Source organism: Balaenoptera borealis (genome assembly GCF_965194805.1).
Source record: "Balaenoptera borealis genome assembly, chromosome: 4".
In the NCBI taxonomy this organism is placed as follows: Eukaryota; Metazoa; Chordata; class Mammalia; order Artiodactyla; family Balaenopteridae; genus Balaenoptera; species Balaenoptera borealis.
Window position 1 is genome coordinate 35,810,272 of NC_138861.1, and position 26,489 is coordinate 35,836,760.

Consider the following 26,489-nt stretch of genomic DNA (forward strand, 5'->3'; position numbering starts at 1 on the left):
CAACTTGCCCAACCTAAAGAGGCTTGGATGGAAAACCGAAGGAACATTAAGATTGCTAGAAAGAAGATAACTTTTCATAATGGACTAAAAAGAAACCGTTGTAAAATGTATTCTCAGCAGCCACTGAAGCATATTTAGACAACTTCTTTGCTTTAAAGAAAGAAGAAAAAAAACACAAACTCCAGAGAACATAGAAATATATATTACCAAACATTCAAAACCTACACGTGGGAGTTCAGGACTCTCACTTGGTTTAATTACAGTGAACCTTACCCAAACAAGTCCATGAAGAATTCATCGACAATGGTGCCCATCCCCTAAACGAGTCCCCAAGAGACCCCCTTTCTCACAGACCACCTTGCATCCATCCCAATATCATCCGAACCACAGGTTCTGAGAAGTACAGGAAAGGTAGGTGCCATGAGCTGTCCTTCCCAAAGCTGAAATGTCCAGATTTTGACTAGCTGGGACAGGCGGAGGACATAGCCCAGGATACAGACAGCTAGACTCCCATGTCTCAAATAGATCAATTTAAAATTTTACATTACACACGTCTTTACTGGTCACCCCCAGCTAAAGAACAGAGGAAAAATGCCCATCACATGCCCAGCACCACTGCTTTGTATGAGTCATGTGCACTTGGTCATAATAGATGATAAAGGAGATAAAGTAAGAAGGCAGGAAGGAGCTACCACAGCAGTAATGCTCAACTGGGGAAGGAAGGGGTATTTTATCCTCCCAGGAAATACTTGGCAAAATCCACAGACATTTTTGGTTTTCACATGGGAGAGAGAGCACTACTGGCATCGACAGAGTAGATACTACTAAACATCCTACAATGCACAGAACAACCCCCCAAACAAAGAATTATCCGGCCCAAAATATTAAGAGTGCCAAGGTCAAGAAACCCAGGTCTAGAGCCAAATACGATCAAATACTTGATTTCCTCTGTCATTTAGATTTTCAAGCTATACACTAACAGCTTTAAAAACACATACAAATCCTTATTACTGAAATTAATTACTGTAAGAAAAAATAACTTTGTATTTACAAGCCAAACTCTAATCTATACTAGTGCTTTTTCCTACTGAAATAAGTTTTTATTATAGTATTAACATTTTTGGTAACCTAAGGCTCTCAGAAATATATTTCTACAACAAAACAGTGTATTTGCCCTGACTTGTTTGCATTAAGACTATAATGCTTAGGAAGAAAATTTCCTGTATAAGCACAAGGGTGATTACTTACACTGACACATAGCAGAGCTCTCTTTATACTTTATGGGATAGACAATATCATAATGATTTCCATTTGAAAAACACAGTAATACCTGAAAGGGAAAAATAAAATACACTTTTCAGCCCTTCATATATGACATTTACACAGTAACTTACATCTCTAATATCTCTGAATTACTAGTAAATAAATTTCCTAGTAGGAAGTCAATATTTTAGAAGTAACCTAAAGCTCCAATGTGGTCAACTATGGTACATCCATATGCTGAAATGTTACACAGCCAATGAATCAAAAGTTCCTACTGACTTGGGGAAATGTTTATGGGATCACAAAAATCATACACAATATATGAAAACAACGTGATTTCAACTACCTAAAGATGAGGGTTAAAAGACTGTAAGAAAATATTCTAAAACCTTACTTTAATAATGCTTACCTGTAAGAAGCAGAATCAAAGGTAAATTTTTTCTGCTTTACAGTTTTAAGTACCTTCTAAATAAGTCAATCACTTATGTGTACTGTATGTGTATATATAAGGCTTATGTGTATTAGCATAAGTCAATCACTTATGCTAAGAGAAATACATACTGATTTTGCTTAGATTATGTCATATTCCAAAAATTATACTGGAAAGGCCAGATCCAGAGCCAAGCACCTTGGAAACCTGCAAGTCCTTATAAAGGTCTATTTCACTCAGTTACCTGCCCCCTTACCACCATTTGCATGGTGATAAGACACTTCAACTTGGCCTGGATGATACCAAAACAAAGTTCTCTAATAATGAATCATGTTTTTTCCCCCTTTCTAGGCTTCACATCATTTTTCACTTGTCTCTGCTTTGTGACTAAATAATACCACCTTAGCCAGTAAATTATCTTTACAATGGGAAATACATCACAATTACCAAAGTATTTGTGGATGCAATCGCAGAACCCATTTTCACAAGTTATATTTCTATTTAATGTTTATATTGATGTAAAACAGCAATAGTCTAATTAATCACATACACTACTATCTCAATTTTTTTTCTCTAGTAAAATGTTATGATAGAGTTCAACACAGTGATTTGTGGAAAAAAACAAATACAAAATAATGTAACTCATGGATGATTAATAGGAACTTAAAAAAACTCAAAAAGTCACTTAAAAATTATAGCTTAGGCAGTCAAGACGGCAACTGAGTGGTTCTTTTACTTAAATCCTTTAGAAACACTTAGAAAAATTCTTACCTTTTCAGGAAAATTATTTTCAGTTACTTGTGAAGGAGAAACATTTGGTTCCCGGTAAATTATAAAATCTTTCCTGAAAATAACATGTAGAAATTACTTCTGATGAAATGTATTTCATGAATTGAGATTTAATCACTCATTCATTCATTCACTCAAGAGCCCAGTATACACCAAGCAATATTCTAGGCACTGGAAATAGAGCAGTGAACAAAAGATAGTAATGGAATAACTAAGCTGTGACATACTTATATAAAAGTATCCTCGTAAAAAAATAAAATTTTAAATGTAATTTGCATATATGTAACTTCAGATATAATTCTAAAAGTAGACCTCAAAACCAGAGGAATTGTGAAGATGATATTTATAAGGACATTTCAAAAAGAAAAAATAGAGCATTCACCTGCTCCGCTAATGGGCAAAAGTTGTAAAATTGACAATATAGTGTTTTGCCTTTGTTCTAGGGGCCATTCAATGCTACCAGCCTTGAGAGTAGGAAATCATTTCTCTAGAAGGCTGATAAGTGATATAGTTTATAGGCCTGGAAAAATTTTTATATTCCATTTCAAAAATATTTGGAAAATTAAAATCTCTATACATTGATACCTAAATATCAAAATCTAACTAATGCAATTAAAAAAGCAAAACATTAGAAAAGATGCTTTCACAACCAAGGCATAAAACTGCTTTGCTATTTTAACAACTTGACTACAACGGAACATGTTAATTTCCCACTGACTTTATTTTTGTTTACCTACATTATTACAGTGCTCACCTGTACATAAGAGAAAGGGCACTTATTTCCACTTGTCCGACCCATTCCTGTATTGAACAAAAAAAGTTGGCACATAAATGTCTCCTACTTTTTACAATACCTTAATACATATCTTTATACGATACACCTAATTAGCTAGAAAAGCTCATTAATATTGTTAGTATTGTGAATGCTATAACATATACTAAAAAGCAGCCCAAGTTTCTGTCGCAAAAATCCTTAGTAACAGAGCTAGAGTAAGAGTTCCTACTGATGTGGCAAGATGACGGAGTAGTATCTCTAAGTTGAGAACTTGTTAAGGCAAAGACTCTGCCCTCCAACCTAGCACCCAGAACAGAGCCTAGCACATGACACGTGCCCGGAAAACGGGATGCGGACTCGAAGCAGAACTCAGGAATCAGGAAGGATGAAAAAGGGCAGGTCCCTTCTCTTCAGGATGATTGAAGGTACAAAGAAAGCAGTGTCCCAGCAATCACTTTAACATGTGGTAGAAGTTCTAGTACTAAAGGAATCTCTTTTAAGTCCTTAAGCTTTTCAGAAGGAAAGGGCCAGTATATACCAAAATTTTAAATATCCATGTACTCTTTGACCCAGCAATTCAACTTGTATAAATCTATCCTAGGGAGTTCCCTGGCGGTCCAGTGGTTAAGACTCTGTGCTTCCACTGCAGGGGGCACAGGTTCGATCCCTGGTCGGGGAACTAAGATCCTGCATGCTGTACAGCACAGCCAAAAAGAAAAAAAAAAAAATCTATCCTAAAGAAATATTTCGTATGTCCACAAAAGTGTATATAAACAAGCATGTCCACTATAGCTATTTGTAATAGTTTAAAAAATTTTTTTAAAGATAGCCCCAAGATTCCACTAATAGATAAGGAATAATTAAATAATTTTATGGTTCATCCAAACTATGTATGGAAACATCATGCAATCATCAAAAAGAATGATGAACTGACTTGGAAAGATCACTCAGATTATTATGTGTAAAAAGTAAGTTGGTGAAATAATCCTATTGTGCAAAACAAAAAATATATATATTCATAGAAAGAGATCTGGAAGGATATATCCTAAGTTGACAGCGGAGACAGGAAATTCAAGATGAGGGAAATGTAAAGATTTTCACTCTTCATTCTGTATTAAATCTTTCACCATGAGAATGTATTCCTAAACTACTTGTGAAATTAGTAGACTTAATACCAAGAGTTACTAAAAATAATGAGCTATGGTAAATGAATGCTGCCACTTTCTCCTTCAAAGAAAACAAGTTTGAGATAAGGAAAGATTTTAAGAGGATGGTTTGATCTCTCAGAAAAGAATCATCTTTCCCCCAAAGACTCTGCACTTTAATAGTTCTCAAAAGTTGGCTCTGTTTTTCAAAATGAAATGGGTGCCATATATTAAAACAGACTTCTTAAAATAGGCCTCTGCCTAACAATCCCAGCTTCTCATAAACTGCTACAAAAGACACCCTCTGGTATAGAGGAAATCCTTCCCTGAAACCAGTCTGCTTAGATCACAAACACAAGCTATATCCACTTTATGCAGAATCCATATATCCACTTTAGAAAATGGAAAATTATTCTACTAGTGTCAACAAACTACCACCTCTCAAATAATGTATCATTTTATAAATATTTAATCTTCAGAATAAATTCTGTTGTAGTCTGGTTAAGTACACATATCTATCATATGCGATATATGATACATCTTCTTGTCTATCGTTATCTTCTTGTCTTCTCTAACCAAGGTCAATTTCTAATTATTAAAAAAAAAAAATCTATGTTCTATCAGTATCTTCTACCTTAAGGCCATAATTTTATTTACTCAGCACTCTGTATGATGTTTAATCTACTTCCTCATTGTGGGTAAGAGCACAGCATGTCTACAAAATCTACTTTAACTAAAGAACTACACTATATCAAAAAAACTAATTTAAATGTTCTTAAATAGTCATCAAAGCAAACTTTTGCTCCCCAAAAGACACTATTAAGAACACTAAAATACAAGATACAAACTTGAAGAAAATACTGAAGAATATATATCCAGTACAGAATTTATATTCAATATAAAGTACTCTTATAATTATAAAGTACTCTTAAAAAACCAATGTAATTAAAAAAAAGACAAAATCTATGAATAGACATTTCACCAACAAAGATATATGGATGGCAAATAAACACATGAAAAGATTCTCAACATTACTAGAGAAATCCAAGTTAAGATCACAATGAGAAACCACTATACAACCACCAACACAGCTACAATTTAAAAGGCTGAGCATACTGAGTGTTGAGGAAGATGTAGAGCAATTGGAATTCTCATACATTGCTAATGAGAAAGCAAAATGGCAGAGCCACTTTGGGAAACAGATTGGCAATTTCTCATTAAGTTAAACATAAATTTACCATATGATCCAGCAATTCCACTCCCGGTAGTATTAATCCAAGAGAAAAGAAAACATATGCCCACAGAAAGACTTGCAAGCAAATATTCTTAGCAGCTTTAATCATAACAGCCGCAAACTGGAAAGAACTCAAGTATCCATCAACTGGTAAACTGCTAAACAAACTGCAGTACATGCATACAGAGAATGACCACTCAGCAATAAAAAGGAACTACCAATACACACAACATGGATGAATCTCAAAATGTTTCCATTATGCTAAGTGAAAGAAGCCAGCCATATAAGACTATAAACTATACCATTCCATTTTTTTCCGTCTAGAAAAGGCAAAACTTAATACATCAGTGGATATGGCGGAGGGGGGGATTAAGTGCAGAAGGGCATGAGAAACTTTGTGGAGTGATGGAAACGTCCTATACGATGTCTGTGGGCGGTCACACAACTGTATACATCTGTCAAATTTCATCAAATTATAAGCTTAAAAATTTATAGTATGTCAATTTCACCTACGTAAAGCTGACCAAAATATATTCTTGCAAAAAGTTCGAGGCATTTTTCAAAATGTTCCACTGGTATTTTTAAGTAAAAGGAGAAAGATGCTTTCTCTGAGAATTGGATGAAGCAATGGAGTTTATCCATCAACTATATTTCTCTTTTCATTTCATACATTCCATGTATCAGGGAGAAAGAGAAACAAAGGAAGACAAATATTTATTGCTAATAACGAAGAACAAACGACTGTCCTGTTTGGCAGGTACCCGAAACACCTGGGAGTTTGAGCGGATTCGGGAGGGGTGCCCTAAGGGTAACAAATCTGGCTGGCCAGCACCCTGGGAAGGAGGCACCTGTCCCACGTGCTCAAAACCGCAGCAACCTGCCCTCCCCCCTCCTGCAGACCCCCCCATCAGTCTCAGTTCAGTTCACATTGCCTCATTTCCTCCCTCTGTCCCCTTCTCTCCACTCCCACTATGTCTCTGCTATCCTTTCTCGGACCCTCATAGCCCAAGAGCCTGAACTGCTGCACAAAGATTACTATAAAATGACACTGTGGGGTTTTATCTGATTAAAAATTAATAAACGGTCTTTGTTGTTTCCTTCATCTTCTACAAAGGAAACAAAAATCACCAGTATTACTACTACCTAGAGAGAACTGTTAATATTCTGGTGTTTAATCTTTCCTACCTGTTACATATAATGCAATACGGCTTTAACATGCACTCAACACCACAAACTGATCAATTAGGCACCCCAAATTGACAGGTAACCACGGGAAGTCCAAAAGCAACAAAATATATAATTCTTGCCTTCAAAGAGGCTTATAAACTAAGAGGAAAAAAACTACAAACTTCAGGAAAATGAATTTGTGTCCATTTTTGTGGGCAAAACTCAGTTTCAAAATCACGGAAATAAAAATGTAGTCATGAGTGGATTTAGAGAAAAGATCTTCAGAGGGTATTTGTCACCAAAACTGGAGTAACACCATACTTATTTTCCTTTTTCAACACTTACTATAGTGTGCCCACTTCTCCGTGTATTAAACAATTTTTTCAAAACCACTGGAACCAGTCTTCCTGCCTCTGGTCTCATCCACCTCCAGACTACCTTTACACAAGATTCTTTCATCCATCCATCCATCCAGTTAACAAAAACACGAGGCACTATTCTCACTTCAAAGCAGTGAACAAAACATAATTCACTTCTTGCCTCAGAAAACTTGAAAAACTTCCCAATGCCAGATTCCCAGGCCCCAGGCGCAGAGACTTTGATTTGGGTCTGGAATAGAGGCCAGGGATCTGCATTTTTCCTGATGCAGTGGCCTGTAGGCGATGCTTTGAGAAATGCTGGCCTCAAGTATCAGCTCCAAGCTAATGAGGCTGGCACTGACGCCCTCCCATGAGCTCACCACAGCCTGCCCTCGGACATTTCTCACCACCTCCCACCTTCGTGTGCTCCGTGCTCCACACAAACCCAACTGCTTTCTTTATCTGTCTTGCGCACAATTTTCACTACCTGGAAATGCCCTTCACCCTAGGCATCTCTTATCCAGAAGCTCTTCAGAGTTCAAATGCCCTCTTACTCTCAAACTCCTGCTTTGCCTACCCAGCTAGGAATAAAACTGAATGCCTATAGCACCATACCTATACATCTTACGACACATGTACCTTCTCACTGGTGTTTGACGTTCTTCCCTACCACAGGGAAACTCCTGAGAACAGCATCCAAATCCCAGTTACCTCTGCCTCCCGTGTGCCTGGCCATTCTTGGCCCACAACAAGCACTCAAATTAGAGTTAGGGAATTGAAGGGAGACACCAAACATTGATCAAACACCCTATTCCTATGTTATTATTCCCTTTCCTCCCTACCTGACTCCTTCTCTTAGCTTTCTCCTTTGCTAATGTCATTTTAAACTTAACAGTGATTACCTCCGGGGATGAGGGAACATTCTACATGGCGTGCCATTAACATTTGGATTTTTACACAAAGAACATTAGTTTTGACAGCAGAAAAAAAAAAAAAAAAAGAAAAATTCTTTTAACTTCCAAATGACTGAGAAAGTGCTGGCAATGGGACCTGGTGGGGAAGTACTTTTACTTGCAACAGTCTCTCCCTACTTCTCACACTGACCCCATGTTATGGGGAATGGAACCTCCATAAAAGAAACTGTCTTCTCAGTTGCCTAAGGAAGCAATCAAATATCGCCCTGTCCACCAAGCCCCATACACATACCAACACAGCACCCTGGAAATCATCAGCACTGTTATTTTAGGTCTTTTATGCCGTTATGACAGATAAAGATAGCCCGACTGTCTTTAGTGAGGCAACAGTGCACAGTACACAGCTCCAACTGTCTTCCAATTAAATGCTGCATAAAACGCGCACCTAAGATAGTAAATGTTCATAAGGAAACCCCTCCATACACTGTAATACTAATCTCTCGTAATGAATTTTGAATACATTATTTAACATATAAAAAACAGAAATATACGTCAGAAGATTACTGCGTACCTGTGGGTTTTCCAAACGTTTTAAATATTCTTCAAATGACCCTTCTATAAACTGCAAAAAGAGAAAAAAGTCTATTACAAATACATCGAAGCAAAAGTTAATCTCTTCACTGTGAATTACTGAATTTTTACACAAACCTTGGATACATCAGTAATACCAAAATATATCGATTATATATACACACATGCACAGATCAAATCTAATTATGAAAATATATACAAATCATTAAGAAAATATCATAAACATACAAAAGAATTTAAAGAAGGAAACACTGTCCGGAAACATTTCCTGGACAGGACGTGGCTGGGCACAGGGACAGCGTCTTGAGGAAGTGCTGGACAGCACTGCGCTGGGAAGACAGGAGCCACCTGGCCAGCAGGGGCAGGGCCACTCGGTGCGGTGGGCGCAGTGAGAGAGGAACGCGACTGCCACCTATTCACAGAGGGCCTGGAGCCCAGGCAGGACTATCAGACTGAGGGAGAAGACAGTTCAAGGTCCCAGCAGGTGACGCTGTAAACAGAGAAATTACATGATAGAAGCAGCACTTAAAGACTAACCTGGTAATGGCCAATGCTTAGAAGAGAATTAAGGACAGATGCACTAGCTAAGAAATATTAGTTTACTAACAGCTATGAATATTCATCCTCTCTTAGGTCAGTTCTACTAAAAACAAGGACGAGAACTAATAATGCTAAAGATCTTTTGAAGAATCAACAAGATTTTTCTCATATGGCCTGCTTCATTGTTACTTTAACATATAAAAAAAAACTGAGTTTATTCAAGCTATATAATGTTTTTTGCTTTTCTCATAGCGATTCCACTAATTTAACTGAAAGATCTAAAAAGACATTTGTCTGAAACACCAAATTCAATTTTATTTAAATTAGTTAATTTAACAAAGTGATACACTTAAAACCATTAAAATACACTACCCGGTCTATAAAAATCTTTTAAATGCCCATCGATTTTTTTAAGATGGAGATTAATTCCTTTATAGATTGTATACTGTCAAATTTCCAAAAAGTATCCTAAGTTTCAACACAGACTTGTAATAAAATAGCCACATATTTCAAATATCCCACCAATCAGAGGCTACTGTTGTGTATTAGTTGATTATCTATAGACTTAAAAAAAATAAAACCACCCCACAGAACCATTTAAAGTTGCAAAAGACCTAAGCCGTGTTCTGACACAAGCCTGCATCCAATCTGAGATTCTCCTTTCTAACCAGAAAGTATTCATCGAGGCCCCAACTAACCATGGTCAGTAAACAGGCACACCCTTCTTCCCATGAGAGTCTTTTCCAATTCTGGCCAATAGAAACTGTTAGAAGTATTCATTATAAGGAAAGCAAAACTTCCCCCTTGGAACTTTCAACCTCAGATCACACCTCCTGAGACTGTAGAGCTAAATAAATATATGCAAAGCACTTAAAACAATGCCTGCTGGCACACAGTAAATGCTCAACCAATGTTAGCAATTTCCACTGTTGTCAACAGTAGCCAATAACAGTAATAACTAATTCACCTGTAATTTCTTCAAATACTCAAGGACCACTCCACTCCACTCCCCTGCTATAATACTCTCTTATCTAGCCTCCACACTACCAGCTTTTTTTAATAAAACAAGTTTTCAAATCTCCTGATCAAGCAGGTACCTCTCCTTCCTGGAATATATTACTGTCCATCTTATAACATGACACCCAGAAAAATGTCACCAGTAATAAAATTTTGCTTGAAAATAGGAACTCCAACCCAAGAACACATCTAAACACTATTTACCTATTAAGTCTTGGAATTGAGTTATATGCAAAGTGTCAATGTTCTTCTGGCAGTCAACGGGGGGAAAATACCATTGAAAGTTGTCAGATGATAATTCTAGCTCATAAAACCAATGACTAGTAAATCCTATAAGGCTTTCAATGTAAAATGAAAATAGGTCACTGTGGCATTATTTCACAGTCTACTACACACTACTGAGAAAATTACAGTAAGTTGATATTCTGTTAACTACTAATTAACTATACTACATTCTATTAACTACTAATCATTATTTACATAATTACAATGTTCTGATAGGTAGTTCACAATGATGAACACTGAAAATTAAAAATTTATAAATGCCTCCTGATAAAATCAAAGGCTCAACTCTAGCTATGCTCAGCGTATTTCTTATACCCTAAGTGTGCAATTTTTACAATTCACTTGGGGTCACCAATCACAGAAAACTGTTAACCACAACACCCTACTCCCTGATCACAGCAGACAAAGCTCACTCGTAATACGCAAAGGTCCTGCCCAAGTCATCCTTCCAGCCTCCACAGCTCAGTGACCCATCTGTCACAGAAGCTTTCTAAATGTCTGAATAAATGAATACCACAAAATGGCCTTAAAAAAAAAAAAAATCACAGCTGTAACTGGATTTGAATTCAAATAAGCAGTTTTTTTTTTTTTTTTTGGCTGCATTGGGTCTTCGTTGCTGCGTGCGGGCTTTCTCTAGTTGCAGTGAGCGGGGGCTACTCTTCATTGCGGTTTGCGGGCTTCTCATTGCGGTGGCCTTTCTTGTGGTGCAGCACGGGCTCTAGGCACGCGGGCTTCAGTAGTTGTGGCACGAGGGCTCAGTAGTTGTGGCGCACGGGCTTAGTTGCTCTGCGGCATGTGGGATCTTCCCGGACCAGGGCTCGAACCCGTGTCCCCTGCCTTGGCAGGCGGATTCTTAACCACTGTGTCACCAGGGAAGCCCAGCAGTTCTTTATTATAAGGGTTATTTTCAAAACCTGCATTAAGATCCAACCCGTGAAATTCCCACTAGACCATTCTAAAGGCTAAAATGCAAATATAAGTCAAGACACCATTACACGTTTAAAATTATGAATTACCGCTTCAAATTTCTCTCGGTTCTCTCGAAGATAATGAATACAGGCCATTCTGACTTCAACATGGCGAGACTGAGAGTGCAGCACCTGCAAAGGAAAGAGCAGTACACCATCAAGCACTTTGTTAGAAGATTCAAGCTACGACCTAGTGCCTTCTTTCACACCCAACATAACCTCACAACCAGCAGACATCAGTCTCCCTTTCCCTTTCTATCATTTCTAGCTCTTTATTCATTCCCACCTCTTCCACTAACCAGAGAGATGACACGACACATACAAACAGCAGTACTTCTTAAGCCAGATGTCACTCTATGAAGAGCTTATTACCATTTCTCCTTTAAGTCACTGAAATCACTCCTTTGGGGAAATCTTTGTAAACTTAAGACACTTTCCTCTCCCGGCCAGCCCTCTACTATAACTTTGCTCTTCACAAAGCAAGGCTGACAGAATTCCTGCAGTGCGGTGCTTAGCCTCATCCTGTGCTTGTGGCAAAAGAGAACAGACAGGCAACTTCCACAAAAATCGTCTTTGAGGCTTTATGCCCGTAAGAGATAAATTTCTTTTTCCCGGTAATTCTGAACTATTTGTCTTATGTATAAATTTAAGTCCACCGTGGTTTCAGAAAAATTAAGGCGCTCATTCTTAAATCCTTTAGCTGTCAGGCTTACATGATTCTTGAAAGGACATCCCGGGAGCAACACACAGGATGCAAACGTGCCCCTGTCATCCCAACAGCCTTGAAACTTGCCCTTTTGCCCCAAATCTTAAAGCACCACCTGAAATAAGTCATACTACAAAGATGATCCAAATCCTCCCATTTTGTAGCCTCTGTTTTCTTCTGTTAAACAACTAGTTCAACAAAAGAATAACTTACTGGCATTTTGTCTCTTACTAAAAGTCTAAAGCTTTGGTTTGAAACCCTCTGGCTAGTCTCCAATACTTTAACTACCACGCTAAAAAGAGTAGATTATTTTTTTTTTCTATTACTAGGTGTCTCAAACGAAGGTGTTCCTGGTACTCCACAAGGTCAAGGTAGGAGGAAAAAAAAGCTGACATATAAAATAATCACATCTCAAACTACTGTCAAGGCTTCTTGAGAATTTCTATTATTATAAAGTAACTTTAAGAGTTATAGTTCCAATTGAGTGATTCTCCCTTATGTTCAGGGCGAGCAGAGCATTCAGGAAAAGGGAAGCTCCAGCTGCACATTCTACAGGTCACTGTGGGCAACAGCCAGGGCTCATGTATACCCACAGAAGCAAAGGCACAACTGTTTAGACAGCTAGCAGGTCCCTGCACACTGGGACACACTGAAGATGCACTAGCTGAGGTGAGCAATGAACTTGTCTTCAGCATAGTAGCTGGTTTTCAGCTTAACAGAGTATGCCGACATTGTTGTCTTAGGTACTACAGAAAAGCATCCTTACATATTCTAAGCTTCCAGCACTGAAGGACCGCCCAAATAGTAATAGATTTGAGTAGTAGAAAAAACAACCACCACACAATTTTTTTGCCAATTCAACAAATGACATTTAGCAACACTTCCTTCACAGAAGCTATGCTAGACACTATTATGAATCAACGTATTAGTCTGAGTAAACCACAGTGGCATCCGATAGGGCTTTCCTGCCATTAGTAAAGTGGAGCTAGTCTTAAAGCCATTTACCTAGCAACAGGTGGCAGACATAAGTGAATAAAGCTTATTTTCCATCAAAAACAATGACAGGCATATCTCTTGTTTTTTCTCCTCTTTTAACAAAGATTTTATTAGCACATGAAATCTGAACCTGTTACTCAGAAGCAAAACTCTCAGCAACTTCCGATAAAGTGCGGGGTGCCGGGGCTTTACAAAGCCAAGCACTGTTAAGAGAAGCAAGGTTAAATGACAACTGTTTAAAAAGCATAATACTGTGCAAGTTCAAGGACACTCAGGAAGAATTCAAATGGTATGACAAATATCTTTGCAAATCATTATATACATGAAAATAAGCTAGAAATAGGAGGCTTTCCAATCTTTACTTAGGGCAGCCGGTGATAAACAGTGAGAAAGGCCGAGACACACTGCTTCTCCAAGTCCTCTAAGAGCGCCCTATTTTTAGCTCTAGGGCCACAGAGCTGATTCAGGTCAGGCCTCCTGTAGGCCCACGTCCAGAACTGTAAAAAGGGAAGGGCCTATCTAAATCAGGTAATTTGGAGGGAAAGACTCCTGCTAATTCAAGTCTCTCCCTCTCCATTCCCCGCGCCAAAGGCCACCATTTAGATTACTTACTGCGACTCCTTGTTAGAAATTATAATTATTTTGATATTATTGGAGAAATCGTTGGCAAAAAAGTAAATCCTCTGTACACATTTTTAAAGGGCAGGCTGAGGCTGCTGTTACTGTCCTCTGCCTCCCCCTGCAACGCACACACTGCCTTTGGCCATGAAGGCTATTATTACCTTTGGTCCTGTCTACTGAACAACTGAGCTGCCCCCAAGAGTCACAGTATTAAGCTTTCTAAAAGCTCAGTATACTAAAAGTCAGAATCACCTACTTGGAAGGGACAGTCCCTTATGCCTAACTTAAATCCCATCACAATAAGATACAATAAAATGTGTTAGCTGACGTTAGCAATGAGTTCTTAGTGTAACCAGCTAGCTCTTGTTCCTTTCTACTTAAAAATAGAGATTCTCTATAATCAAGTTTGCCAATTATCTACAGCATGTACTACCGAAACCAGACACACCTTTCTACTTCAACATAAACGAGGATGTAGATAATCCAACTCCAAATAAGCACCGTACTTCCCTTATTTCGATTTGTTTCCACCTCCTTCCTTACCGAATTCTTGCTAGAGCTAACAATATGTATCAGTAGGGACTGAATTCACTTCCACCTCTTCCTTCTGCTTCTGGAGGTGCTAAGGGGTCCAGGGAGGCTGAGGCAGAGGCAGCAGGACAGATGGAGATCCAGGAAACTCACGAATGGGACAGACTGTTTACCTACTGATAGTAAAGACTGGGATGTGTTTGTGTGAACAAATCCCAAAGCAACATTAGAACATTCTAAAATTCTAAAAGTAAGAGACATCTACTGAACTAAAAAAGAGCTCGATTTGGGAAGCTTTGCGAAGAATGTTTGAATGACAATGCCTGCAACAAAATGCAAAGGTTTGGACCTTTGCTAAATCAATTTCTTGTTTAAAAAAAAAAAGATGTTATGCTACTAATGTGAAAACGAGGGCCTTTGGAAAATAAATGGCTGACCTCTGGATGTTGAAAAAAATAAGAATAGACTGGTCTATAGATGTTAAGTAAAATATTTACTCACAAATAGAAATTTTGAAAGCTACTTAGCATTCAAAAAAGGTGAGAGAAAGAGAAACAGAAAAACTCCAAAGGCGGGGAGGAGACGGGAGGGGTGGACCTTAGGCCAAAGGAAAGCAAACTGTGAACGGTAGGAAATACACACCAGGGCAGTAACGTGAAACTTTTGTCCAACTATTTCAACAGCTATTTTTCAATACAAGATGGGTTTTGGTGACTGTATACCTACCAACTACAGTATTATTTAACAGGGAATAAGCTCTCTTACCAAAAAAAAAAAAAAAAATCAGAAACATCCTCCCAAGAACTGTGTTAGAAAGTGATTTTCACCATTAAGGGGGAAAAATTCGGCCAAGGGCCTAAAGAACCCCAGATAAACCCTTCCTTCCTACCACCAACTCCAAAACAAACTTTTTTTAAAAGTCAATTATTTTTAGTACACCTACACTGCCTTGCAGAGCATTAAAAAAAAGAGTGGAATCTGCTCAAAGACAATTCTTTGCAAACATTCTACGTTTTCCAAAGTCTGGCTTTCCCAAACTGTACATTTTCCCCCTTCTGATTCAGGCGGACATCGGCGGGCTCGGCTACCCCCCGTTCCAAAGTCCAGCAACAGGAAAAAAAATCATGTTCCGCGAGTCAAGTCTGGTGCACCACCTCCTCTAAGAAACATTCGGTTTACTGGTGGGACCGCTGTGCTTATAAAACCAAGAGGAGGGGAAAAGAACATTTCGCCCAGTCGCCAGCCATCAAGCAAGGGTACAAGGCTCTCCGCAGGCCTCACGGGCTGGCCTCAACTCATTACCTCTTCGCCAGGAGGGACGACACCCAGATAATTTACAGGTTTTTAAGTTTCGATTTAGAGCTTCCAGACCCAGGGCAGCGTCCGGTTCCGGCCCGACAATGGGCCGCTGTGACGACTGCGGGGCCACGCGCAACCCGGGAGGTAGGCGGCCCGGCCCGCCCGCCGCTTCCCACCCGGCCCCGCCGCCTCCCCCCGCCCGGCCCCCGCCCCATTACCTGCTCCGCCACGGCCCGGAACAGGCACGACCCGTCCTTGGCGACCAGTTTCCGATACAAGCCCAGTTTCCGCAGATAGGCGTCCATGGGCGTCGCGTCCTCCCGGGGCGCCGCGCCGCCCTGGTCGCCGCCGTCTGGGGCGCCGACGGCCGCCTCCATGTTGCCGGTCGCGCTGCAGGCCCGGCGCGGCGCGGGCTAGCCCCACATGGCCGCGCCGCCGGCTCCTCGACGCCCGGGCCTGGGGCGGGCGGCGGCTCGGGCTTGGGCTGGGCACGCGGCGGCGGCTGCAGGCGGCGGCCCGAGGCAGCGGTCCGCGCGCATAGGGGAGCCCTGCTTAATGCATGGCCAGGCGCACGCGGCCACCTCCCGAGGGCCCACGCGCCCAGGGGCAACGGGGGGAAAATTCACGAAAACCCGAGAGCGAGGAGTCACTTCCCGGCGGCCTCGCCGCCCGGCTCAGCAACTGCGCCCGGGGGTCGCCGCCCCCACAAGTTTCCTTGTCCCGACCCGGCGGAGGCGAGGAAAGCCCCGCACCCGAGCGCGCGCGGGGCCGGCTCAGGTGAAGCGAGGCCTGCGGCTCCAACACCGGGAACCGAGGAAGCCGAAAGAGAAAGACGCGGCCTTTCGTCTCCGCACCTCGCAGGAGGGCGCCGGAGGGGCGGGGAGCGGGCGGGGGCGCCCAGCGGAGGGCAGCACCCTCGCAGCCCAGATTTTGTTTTCGCTTTCGGCCAGACAGCGGAGAGGACGGCGGGAGGTGTAGTTTGGACAGCGGCAGGAAGTCGGCCTGCGGCGGGCGGGGACGCGCGGCCGGCCTACCCGGGGGAGGCGCCCGGGAGGCACGGGGACTACAAGTCCCTACAGCGCGGGCGCCGCCGCCGCCGCCCGGAGCCGGCTTCGCGCTTCCCGGGCACAGCGTCCGCGAGCAGGCCGGGGGTCTCAGCCAGCCGACGCGCAGCAACCTGCGCGCACCGCCCCGCCCCGCCCGGCCGGCCGCCCACTGCGCCGCGGGGCCGCGGGAAGTGCGCGCGCCCTGCGTGCGTGGAGTTACCAGGGACACTGAGGCTGCTGGGTCGGCCCTTTGTGTATTTCCAAACAGAGGGCGCACCTGTCTGCTCCCCTCCCCCCGGCCTCTTCTCCTGGCGTTTCCATGGAGGTGGCTTTAACGGCTTAAACAGAAAATAGAGCTAATTGGCGACGGTTCCTGGAACTGGCACCGTGCGGGGCGACACAGGCTGTGCATAAATCAACCGTGGCCTGCTGATTCCTATTAGAGATTAGATGTACAGCTCGTGCGCTATAGCAAGATGATGCCTTTGCCACAGACATTTTGGTTCACCGTGCCACTGTAGCTGCCCACCCCGGCACAAAGAGATGGTCGCCGGCCGGAAAAACTTAGATATTTTTTCATGAAAAATTCATCTCGTAATTGCTTGATAACGTGCTGGACTTACCCTGGGTTCCAGCAGTGCTTGCCGGAGGATTCCCGTTCAACTTCCCACCCCACGAAGTTGAATGACAATTTATGCTTTGGAACCTAGAATTTATCCAGCATGTTTTTGTGACACCAGAATTTTATTTTTACTAAAGTACAACAGCATCTGGTGTCCTAATCATTTAAAGACATGGTTAACCATAAAATCTACTCCAGCCTTGAGGCCATGGTGCGCCAGGATGGGGCTAGGGGCACTGGAGAGTTTCTGTAGGTTTAGACATGTGGTCAGACTCTGGAATGGGGGCAAGGCAGGCCAGATGGTGAGAGCCCAGTGCAAATTACTGAAAGTTCTATTTTAGAAATTTGTTTTCGGTACTTGGTGCAAACAATGACTCCCATATTCACTTTTCCTTTGAACTTCTAAATTTGATTTCTTAAGGTTTAAAGATTCAATATAGAATTTTTTGTGTTAGAGAATACAAAAGAAGTATTCTAAATGAATTTTCTTGTCCCATTATTAAATTTTGTACATTTTGTAGAGAAATAAACACTTCAGAATCACTTTTAGAAAAATCTAGTTTCAAATCAAACCTGTTGCTTTTCTTTCTTTAAAAATATATACGTTGCATATACTTCTCATTCCACTCAAAATGAATTACGCAGTATTGCTACTACCTACAACATGGCTTGCTTTTCTTTTTTTTTTAAATATGGCTTGCCTTATAAACCCACAGAGGAATTGAAAGTAAAGTAATATCTAAACTATAGAGCTTAAATATTGAATTCTGAAAATGAGTAGATTCTGTAGTATTAATAAGCAATAGACTTTCTGATATGCCAAAAGAAAACTATGCCTTTCCTAATATTTATGTTACTATTCCTTCAATAAGAATTCTGAAGCTTATCTCATATTCAATATGTATTTATGGGAAATCTACTGTGTCTAGCATGCTAAGATTGCATTGCTAATTATCTTGAGGATATATTAGAAATATTTATTTCTAAAATATATTTCCAGGGGCTTCACGTTTGAAAATTTATCAAACCTTACTTTGTACTTGAAATGTTCATGATTACATTTGCTCTAATTTTTTTAGAAGTCATTCAAAAAGCTTTGCTCACTTTTTATATGCACAATAATTTCATTTTGAGTGGCTAACAGTGTTTCAAGCATATTTTCCATTTTAAGCCTTATCTATATTTTAATCTTATTTAAATGTGCTTACATACATATATTTTTAATAACGTACGTAACATCACCATTTTCTAAAGCCCCCAGATTCCTTTGAAATACTTTGAAAAGGAAACCAAATACATCATTAACACTACAATGTCTCTATTTTCCATTGCAAAAATGTAATTCACTGATAATAGTATAATCAAATGGATATGATCATTTAAGTATTCTGGTTGGCACTAAAGTTGACTTTTGATATTTTTTAAAATGAACTATTAAATACTAAGAAAACAGAGGCCTTTCTCAGAATTCATCACAATTCTTTGTTATCTTGTAAAAATGTGGTTTGTTATCAAAAGTATTAGAAGAATAACACATTTCCAGTTTTTTCTACACATGAGGTCTTGGCAAAATTACTTATTATCCTCACTCTTACTGAATGAGTGCAGAACAGCCTCACTCGAAACTGGCTGCTTTGGGTTCCAAAATTAGAAGTAAAACACCTGTTGTATCTGACCCTGGGCCTGTTTAAGGAAATCCTTTAGGTATTTTGAGACCTGATCCAAGACAGACCCTCTGTATGCCAAATCCCCAAATATAGCTCACTGTTTAGGCAATGTTAAAGGATCCTATGACTTTAAACTGGACCAATACTTACAGAAATTCACTTGCTTTCAAATTCACTTGTTGACATTAACCTCTGAAACTTTTCAAGAAACCACATCTGATTGACAATGTTCGCTCTGAGGAAGCCATTTCTGATTAGCAAAAGTGAAGAACAGACATTTTAATCAAATATAACCTGAAGGATTCAATGCTCCTTAGAACCTAACGGAATTAAAGTCATCTCATGCAAATGTGTCGACTTTTTTTCTTGTACACAGTTAAATACCTCAAGTCCGTTTGTTTGCTCTGACACACTTTGGAGATAATTGTATCCGGTGGAATTTTTTTGTTCTAAAAAATGGTAGATTTTCCGCAGTTTTTTTTCCAATAACAGGTTAGGTGTTATGGTAGCCAGCCTCAAAGATGGCCCCCAATGATCCCTACCTCCTGGTATTCACGCTCCTGTATAATTGCCTCCACCTTATAGCAAGATTGGTCTGCTTGATCAATAGAGTAGAGCAAAAGTGATGGTACATCACGGCTGAAATTAGGTAATAAGAGACCCTTTTGGCATTTTGGTGTTCTCTTACACTCCCTCTCTTGTGGGGGACTCTGGGGGAAGCTGGTTGCTATGGGTCCTGGACAAACTTACAGAGAAGTTCTCTTGGTGGGGAACTGGAGCCTCAGGCAACTGCCATGTGAGTCACCTTTGAAGTGACTCCTCCAACCCAGTCAAGCTTTCAGACGACTGCAACCTCCTGAGAAACCCTGAGCCGGAACCGTCCAGCCAAAGTCTGAGATGCTTTTTTTTTTTTTTCCCTGACCGGAGATTGAACCTGGGCCCCGCCAGTGAAAGCATGGAGTCCTAACCACTGGACCACCAGGGAATTCCCCAAGTCTGAGATTCTTAATTCTGAGATTCTGAGATTCTTGACCTCAGAAACTATGTGAGATAATAAATGTTTGTTGTGTTAAGCTCCTAAATTTTGGAATAATACAGCAATTAGTAAGTAATACAGATATAACACTCCATTGTTTCTCTTTACTAGGTAGACATAGAACGTATGTCAATAATTCATGAAAATAACCACTAATTTAATATCCTTAGTGGTTTTACTATTTCTCTAAGTAAAGTTGCCAGTAAGTGGAATTTTTTTTAATCTATAAAATCCTTTACAAAAATAGAAAAACCTAAAATGTCCGGGCTTCATTGTCCCATAGCATTTTGGTTTGTTTTCTATAAAAATTAAAGTAATTAAATCCCACAAGAAACCTATTTTATGAAGAAAAGCCTATTTCTTTCAGATCCTATGTGCTAGGGACTGCTAACTGTCCTCCACTTTGCATTTTATTTCTCCTGAATATTAGCTGGATGGCCATGCACACATTTCCCAGCCTACCTTGGAACTAAATGTGACCATGTGACGATTGTAGGCCAATGAGATGTGAGCAGAATTGATGAGTTTGGGACTTCCCTGGTGGTGCAGTGATTAAGAATCTGCCTGCCAATGCAGGGGACACATGTTTGATCCCTGGTCTGGGAAGATCCCATGTGCCGTGGAGTAACTAAGCCCGTGCGCCACAACTACTGAGCCTACGCTCTAGAGCCCGCGAGTCAGAACTACTGAGCCCACGTGCCACAACTACTGAAGCCCGCGTGCCTAGACTAGAGCGCATGCTCCACAACAAGAGAAGCCCCCGCAATGAGAAGCCCGTGCACCGCAGCAATGAATAATAGCCCCCGCTCGCGGCAACTAGAGAAAGCCCGCACACAGCAACAAACACCCAAAGCAACCAAAAATTAATTAATTAATTAATTTAAAAAAATAAAAATTTTTTAAAAAATTGATGAGTTTAACTTCCAGGTCATCTCCTTAAAGACAAAGCCTCCTGCCCTCAATAGTCTTTCCTGCTTCCTTTGGGCTCATTTGAAAACACGGTTGAAACAAAGCCAGCATTGATTACGAAGATAACACCCTAAGAGGACAGAGCAAGGAGATGAAGGAAACAGGGTCCCTGAATGCTTCAAGGCAATGAAGGCTTGGACTATTTTGTGAGAGAAAAATAAACTTATTTAACCAACCAGTTTTTGTTGTTGTTCTTGTTACAATTACTTAATCTATGTATTCTAGAATATTTTTCTTTCAATATTAAATAGGTAGTGGTATTTGGGGCCAAATAGAATTTATGTACAAGAGTTACATCCTTAGTTGCACAGAACATTTTTTTTTTTCTGGAAAGTTCAGAAAAAAAATTTTTTCCTGAAAATTTGGGAATCCCAAATGTTGAAGGACTTCCATAAAGGTTTTCTGATGTTATTTCAACCAATGACTTTCTTCATCACCAATCTGCATTCTCCTTCAGCTGCCACGTTGGCACTGTTGGCTACCTCCTCATTTTGAAACTCTCCTGGGCTTCAGGGGATGAACTAAGTAAGTGGAATCAAACTATGGTTTAGTTTATCTTAGCAGCTGTCACTTCCTTGTGAGGTCAGCACATTGCCATGCCCAAACTTGAAAGACTAAAAATCTCACAGTAGACTAAGGCTCTTATACAAACAGCTAGTCAGGGTCCACCATCTCTGCAAATAAACCCCACATATTTCCAGCCTTTTACCCTTGTTTCCACTACCATCTCTCAATTCCCACCCTGAGAAAACTCACAAAGTTGCCTTACAAGGAATTGACTTTAGCTCCCCAGTGTGGGATTGTAAACTCTTTGTAGATTTATGGAATTTAAGATTATCTTGTATTTCCCAAGTGACTAAGAATGTATTTGCTTTTGTGTATTCAGATTAGCAATTCAATAAACAGTCATTTAATATTTTCATGTATTTCCAATAAATCTCTCAATGAGAAAAATATTTAGAATGAAGATGTATAATTATGGAACCTGTAGTTGTGGCATAAGTATTTGGCCAAGACTGTGTGTCAGGTTATACATCATATTTTTCTTTATAAACAAAGAATTGAAGAGAATGTAAATGTTCAACACTAGCAAATTGATTAACTACATTTTAATATGCACAAACAGGGGACTTCCCTGGTGGCGCAGTGGTTAAGAATCCATCTGCCAATGCAGGGGACACGGGTTCAATCCCTGGTCCGGGAAGATCCCACATGCCACGGAGCAACTAAGCCTGTGCGTCACAACTACTGAGCCTGTGCTCTAGAGCCCACGAGCCACAACTACTGAGCCTGTGCAGCACAACTACTGAGCCCCTGTGCCACAACTACTGAAGACCATGCACCTAGAGCCCGTGCTCCGCAACAAGAGAAGCCACCGAAATGAGAAGCCCACGCACCGCAACAAGGAGTAGCCCCCGCTCGCTACAACTAGAGGAAGCCCACGGGCAGCAACGAAGACCCAACGCAGCCAAAAAAAAAGCACAATTAGAATACTACTGATCCTTTTAATGATGGGTGTGTGTGTCTGTGTGTACGTTGATCACAATCACCCAGAGAACTTCTGAAAACTACAGATCGCTGGTATTGAAGGGAGAGGATGGGGATAGATGAATCAAAGTTTGGACCATGAGATAATTATTGTTGACATTAGGTGAGGTATATATGGGTGCTCATTATAATATTCCTTCCACTTTGCACATGTTTGAAATGTTCTATAATAAAAAAGGTTAGTTTTCTGAATCCCACTCCAGTTTTCTTGAATCAGAATAACAAGGGATAGGGCAGAGGAATCTGTGTTTTATGAGTCTCCCCAGGGGATTCTGAAGATCAGCCAGCATACCTGGGAACATCTGAAAATTCGGATGGCAGCAGAGGGGCAGTGCATACCACCCAAGAAAAGGAAATTATGGATTTTTAAATTAATGTGAGAGGAGGAAATAGACAGCTGACCCGTATTCCAAGTCCATAATCCCTGTTCTAGATCATCACAAAAAATTCTTAAAGATTGCAGTCTTTACGTTGTACTCATGGTTTTATATATATAAGCATACCTCGGAGATATTGTGGGTTCAGTTCCAGACCATCGCCATAAAGCAAGTCACATGAATTTTTTGGTTTCCCACTGCATATAAAAGTTATGTTTACACTACACGGTAGTTTATCAAGTGTGCAATAGCATTATGTCTAAAAAAAAAAATGTACGTACCTTATTTTAAAAATACTTTATTGCTAAAAACTGCTAACCATCATCTAAGCCTTCAGTCAGTTGTAATCTTTTTGCTGGAGGGTCATGCCTCAAAAATATTTGAAATATTGTGAGAATTATGAAAATGTGTCACAGAGACATGAAGTGAGCAAATATTGTTGGAAAAATGATGCCAAAAAACTTGCTGAACGTTGGGTTGCCACAAATTTTTGATTTGTGAAAAACACAATATCTGTAAAGCCCAATAAAGGAAAGCACAATAAAATGAGGTATGCCTGTAATACCATTAGACAAAGACATATAAAGACAAAATTATATTGCTTAAGATGACTGCAATATAAAATACCAATACTTTAAAATTAAAGTAAGGCATTGTTAATTAAAATACAAAAGTGTACCATCATAATTAAAACTAACATAGATGTGGAACATACTACTGTTCCATAGATATGGAACATAAAACTAACATAGATATGGAAGAGCACTGTAAAAATTAAGTGAAATAATTTTAATAGCTTTATTGAGAATGTAAATGACACACAATAAAATGTACATATTTAAAGTGTACAATTTGATAAGTCTTGACGTATGTCTATATCTATGAAACCATCACCACAATCAAGATAATGAACATATCCATTACCCCACTAAGTTTCCTATTCCCTTTTATTATATAATCTCTTTACCCCATCGCTCCCCAACCCTCAATTCTTCATGTAACTACTGCTGTTTTCTGTCACTGTATTAGTTTGCTAGGGCTGCTATAATAAAATACCACAGACTGGGTGGCTTAAACAACAGAAATTCATTTTATCACAATTCTGAAGTGTAGAAGTTCAAGATCAAGGTGTCCTCAAAATTGATTTCTTTGAGTAATCTCTCAGCTTGTAGATGGACATCTTTTCCATATGACTTCACATGGTTTTCTCTCTGTGTCTATCTGAGGAGAAATGTCTTCTTAAAAGGATGCCAGTTAGATTGGATTAGAGCTCACCCTCACGCCCTCATTTTAAATTACCCCCTTAAAACACCATTTCCCAAAACAGTTACGTTCTGAGGTACTGAAGGTTAGGACTTTAACAGATAATTTTGGGGGGATCCAATTCAGTTCGTAACAGAAACTGGAGATTAGTTTGCATTTTCTAGTGTTTTATGTGAATGGAACTCTTTCTAAATGAACTCTTTTTTGTCTGACTTTGTTCACTCAGCATATTTATCTTGAGATTGATCCATTCATGTGTCAATAGTTCATTTCTTTTCATTCCTGAGTGGCATTTCATTGTCTGGACACACACATTGTTTATCCATTCACCTGTTGATGGACATTTGGGTTATTTCCAAGTTGAAGCTATTAAAAATAAAGCTGCTGTGAACTCTTTATTTCTCTTGGGCAAATTACCTAATGGCTGGGTCATTTGATAGGCGTGTGTATAACCTCATAAGAAACTGCCTGTGATATTGGGATTTATAATAAGAAATATATATATATAGTCTTTGTTCCTCTCAGTTCCTGGCACAGAGCTCCTAAACTCTTGGAATTTCCTAAATGAAGAGAGTGATAAAGGCCCCTTTGTTCACAGGAGGCTTTTTTGGAAAACCCCTCGGTAACCTAAGGATGGGCTGGTTGACTGGGGAACCAATTATGAATAAAGGGTTGGAACTTTTAGTCCTACCCCAGCTTCCTGAGAGGAGAGAGGGGCTGAAGGTTGAGCTCAATCACGGATGGCCAGTGATTTAATCAATCGTGCCTATGTAATGAAGTCTCCATAAAATCCCACAAGGACAAGATTTGGAGAGCTTCTGGATTGGTTAACACAGGGAGATTCGGGGAAAGTGGAGCGCTCAGAGGGGGTGGAAGCTCCATGTCCCTCTCCCCATACCTTGCGCTTTGTAAGACTTTGCCTGGGTTCTCTCTCTCTGTACCATGACCTAAAACCTCTCTCCAGACATTAAGCTGGGGTAATAGACTCAACATCTGTTTCCCATCTTTCAGTGATCACTATTCTTTGTTTTCCAACATCCATTGTCTTGAAAACCATTGTTTCATATACTTTGCCTGCATTTTTGGTTATTTCAGGAGGGACGGTAAATAAACTCCCTGTTATTCCATCTTGAGTGGAATAACAGAAGTCTGAAGTGATAATTTAAAAACAAATACAAAACAACATAATGAGTGTTTTTATAGATTTTTTTTTCAGTTAGGATCACAAAATAAGTCTAGATTGCCCTGATTTTGATGCCGTCTGCAGCACTATCTTGACTCCTACTGGAGGTTCCCTGATCCCAGTCATCTCTGTATCTTGATCTCTCATGTCTTGTTGAGATAGTCAATCTAACCTTTAGAAAATGCCCTGTGCCTTCTTCGCACCATGTGGCAATGGACAACCACAAACTGATATATACAAAGATCATTCTTCATAAACATTCTAATTTTGAGAAACTGTTTGTCTCATTACTTTTATATGCTGATCTAGGTTTGTTAATCTGCTTGTGTGAATATACTTTTATTTGAAGGTTTGTTCAGCAAATCTTTGCAGTGGTTAAATTTACAAGTTACAAAAATAGAGGGGTACTATCAGAGGAGCAAGAGTTTAAACAAAAGCTGACAATAGAATCATACATGAAGAGAAGAGTTTTTCTAAAAGTAAAGGAAGTACGTATATGAAACACATACCAAAGATATATTTTCACTGAAAAAATAAAATGGAATCCACCAGAAAACTTTAAGAATTAGTGAACAAGTTCAGCAAGGTTGTGGGATACAAGATCAATAAAAAAATTGTGGACTTCCCTGGTGGCGCAGTGGTTAAGAATCCGCCTGCCAATGCTGGGGACACGGGTTCGAGCCCTGGTCCAGGAAGATTCCACATGCCGCGGAGCAACTAAGCCCGTGCACCAAAACTACTGAGCCTGTGCTCTAGAGCCCGCAAGCCACAACTACTGAGCCCATGTGCCACAACTACTGAAGCCTGTGTGCCTAGAGCCTGTGCTCCGCAACAAGAGAAGCCACTGCAATGAAGAGTAGCCCTCGCTTGCCGCAACTAGAGAAAAGCCCGTGCACAGCAACGAAGACCCAACGCAGCCAAAAATAAATAGATTTATAAAAAAAAAAAAAAAATTGTGTTTCTACACAATAGCAATGGACAATCTAAAAATGACATTAAGAAAACAACTCTATATACAATGGCATCACAAAGAGTAAAATCTCAGTAATAAATTAACAAAAGAAGTTCAAGAACTTGGGCAAAACTGCATTGCTTGTTGAAAGACATTAAAGAAGACATAAATACATGGACAGACATTACATATTCAT

The 26,489-nt window shown here is 40.1% G+C and overlaps 1 protein-coding gene across 2 annotated transcripts in view; it reads right to left on the reverse strand.

Annotated features, from left to right (window-relative positions):
- OTUD4 (OTU deubiquitinase 4) overlaps window positions 1-16,140 on the reverse strand; it is a 40,674-nt gene extending 24,534 nt beyond the window's left edge. For both annotated transcript variants that reach the window (XM_082390006.1, XM_082390005.1), the window contains exons 1-6: window positions 15,849-16,140; window positions 11,526-11,609; window positions 8,648-8,698; window positions 3,237-3,283; window positions 2,465-2,537; window positions 1,249-1,330 (exon numbers count right to left, since the gene is read on the reverse strand). In XM_082390006.1, the coding sequence (XP_082246132.1) occupies window positions 1,249-1,330; window positions 2,465-2,537; window positions 3,237-3,283; window positions 8,648-8,698; window positions 11,526-11,609; window positions 15,849-16,007 (496 nt within the window). In that variant the 5' untranslated portion in view covers window positions 16,008-16,140. The remainder of the gene's footprint in view (window positions 1-1,248; window positions 1,331-2,464; window positions 2,538-3,236; window positions 3,284-8,647; window positions 8,699-11,525; window positions 11,610-15,848) is intronic.
- Window positions 16,141-26,489: the final 10,349 nt, after the last annotated feature.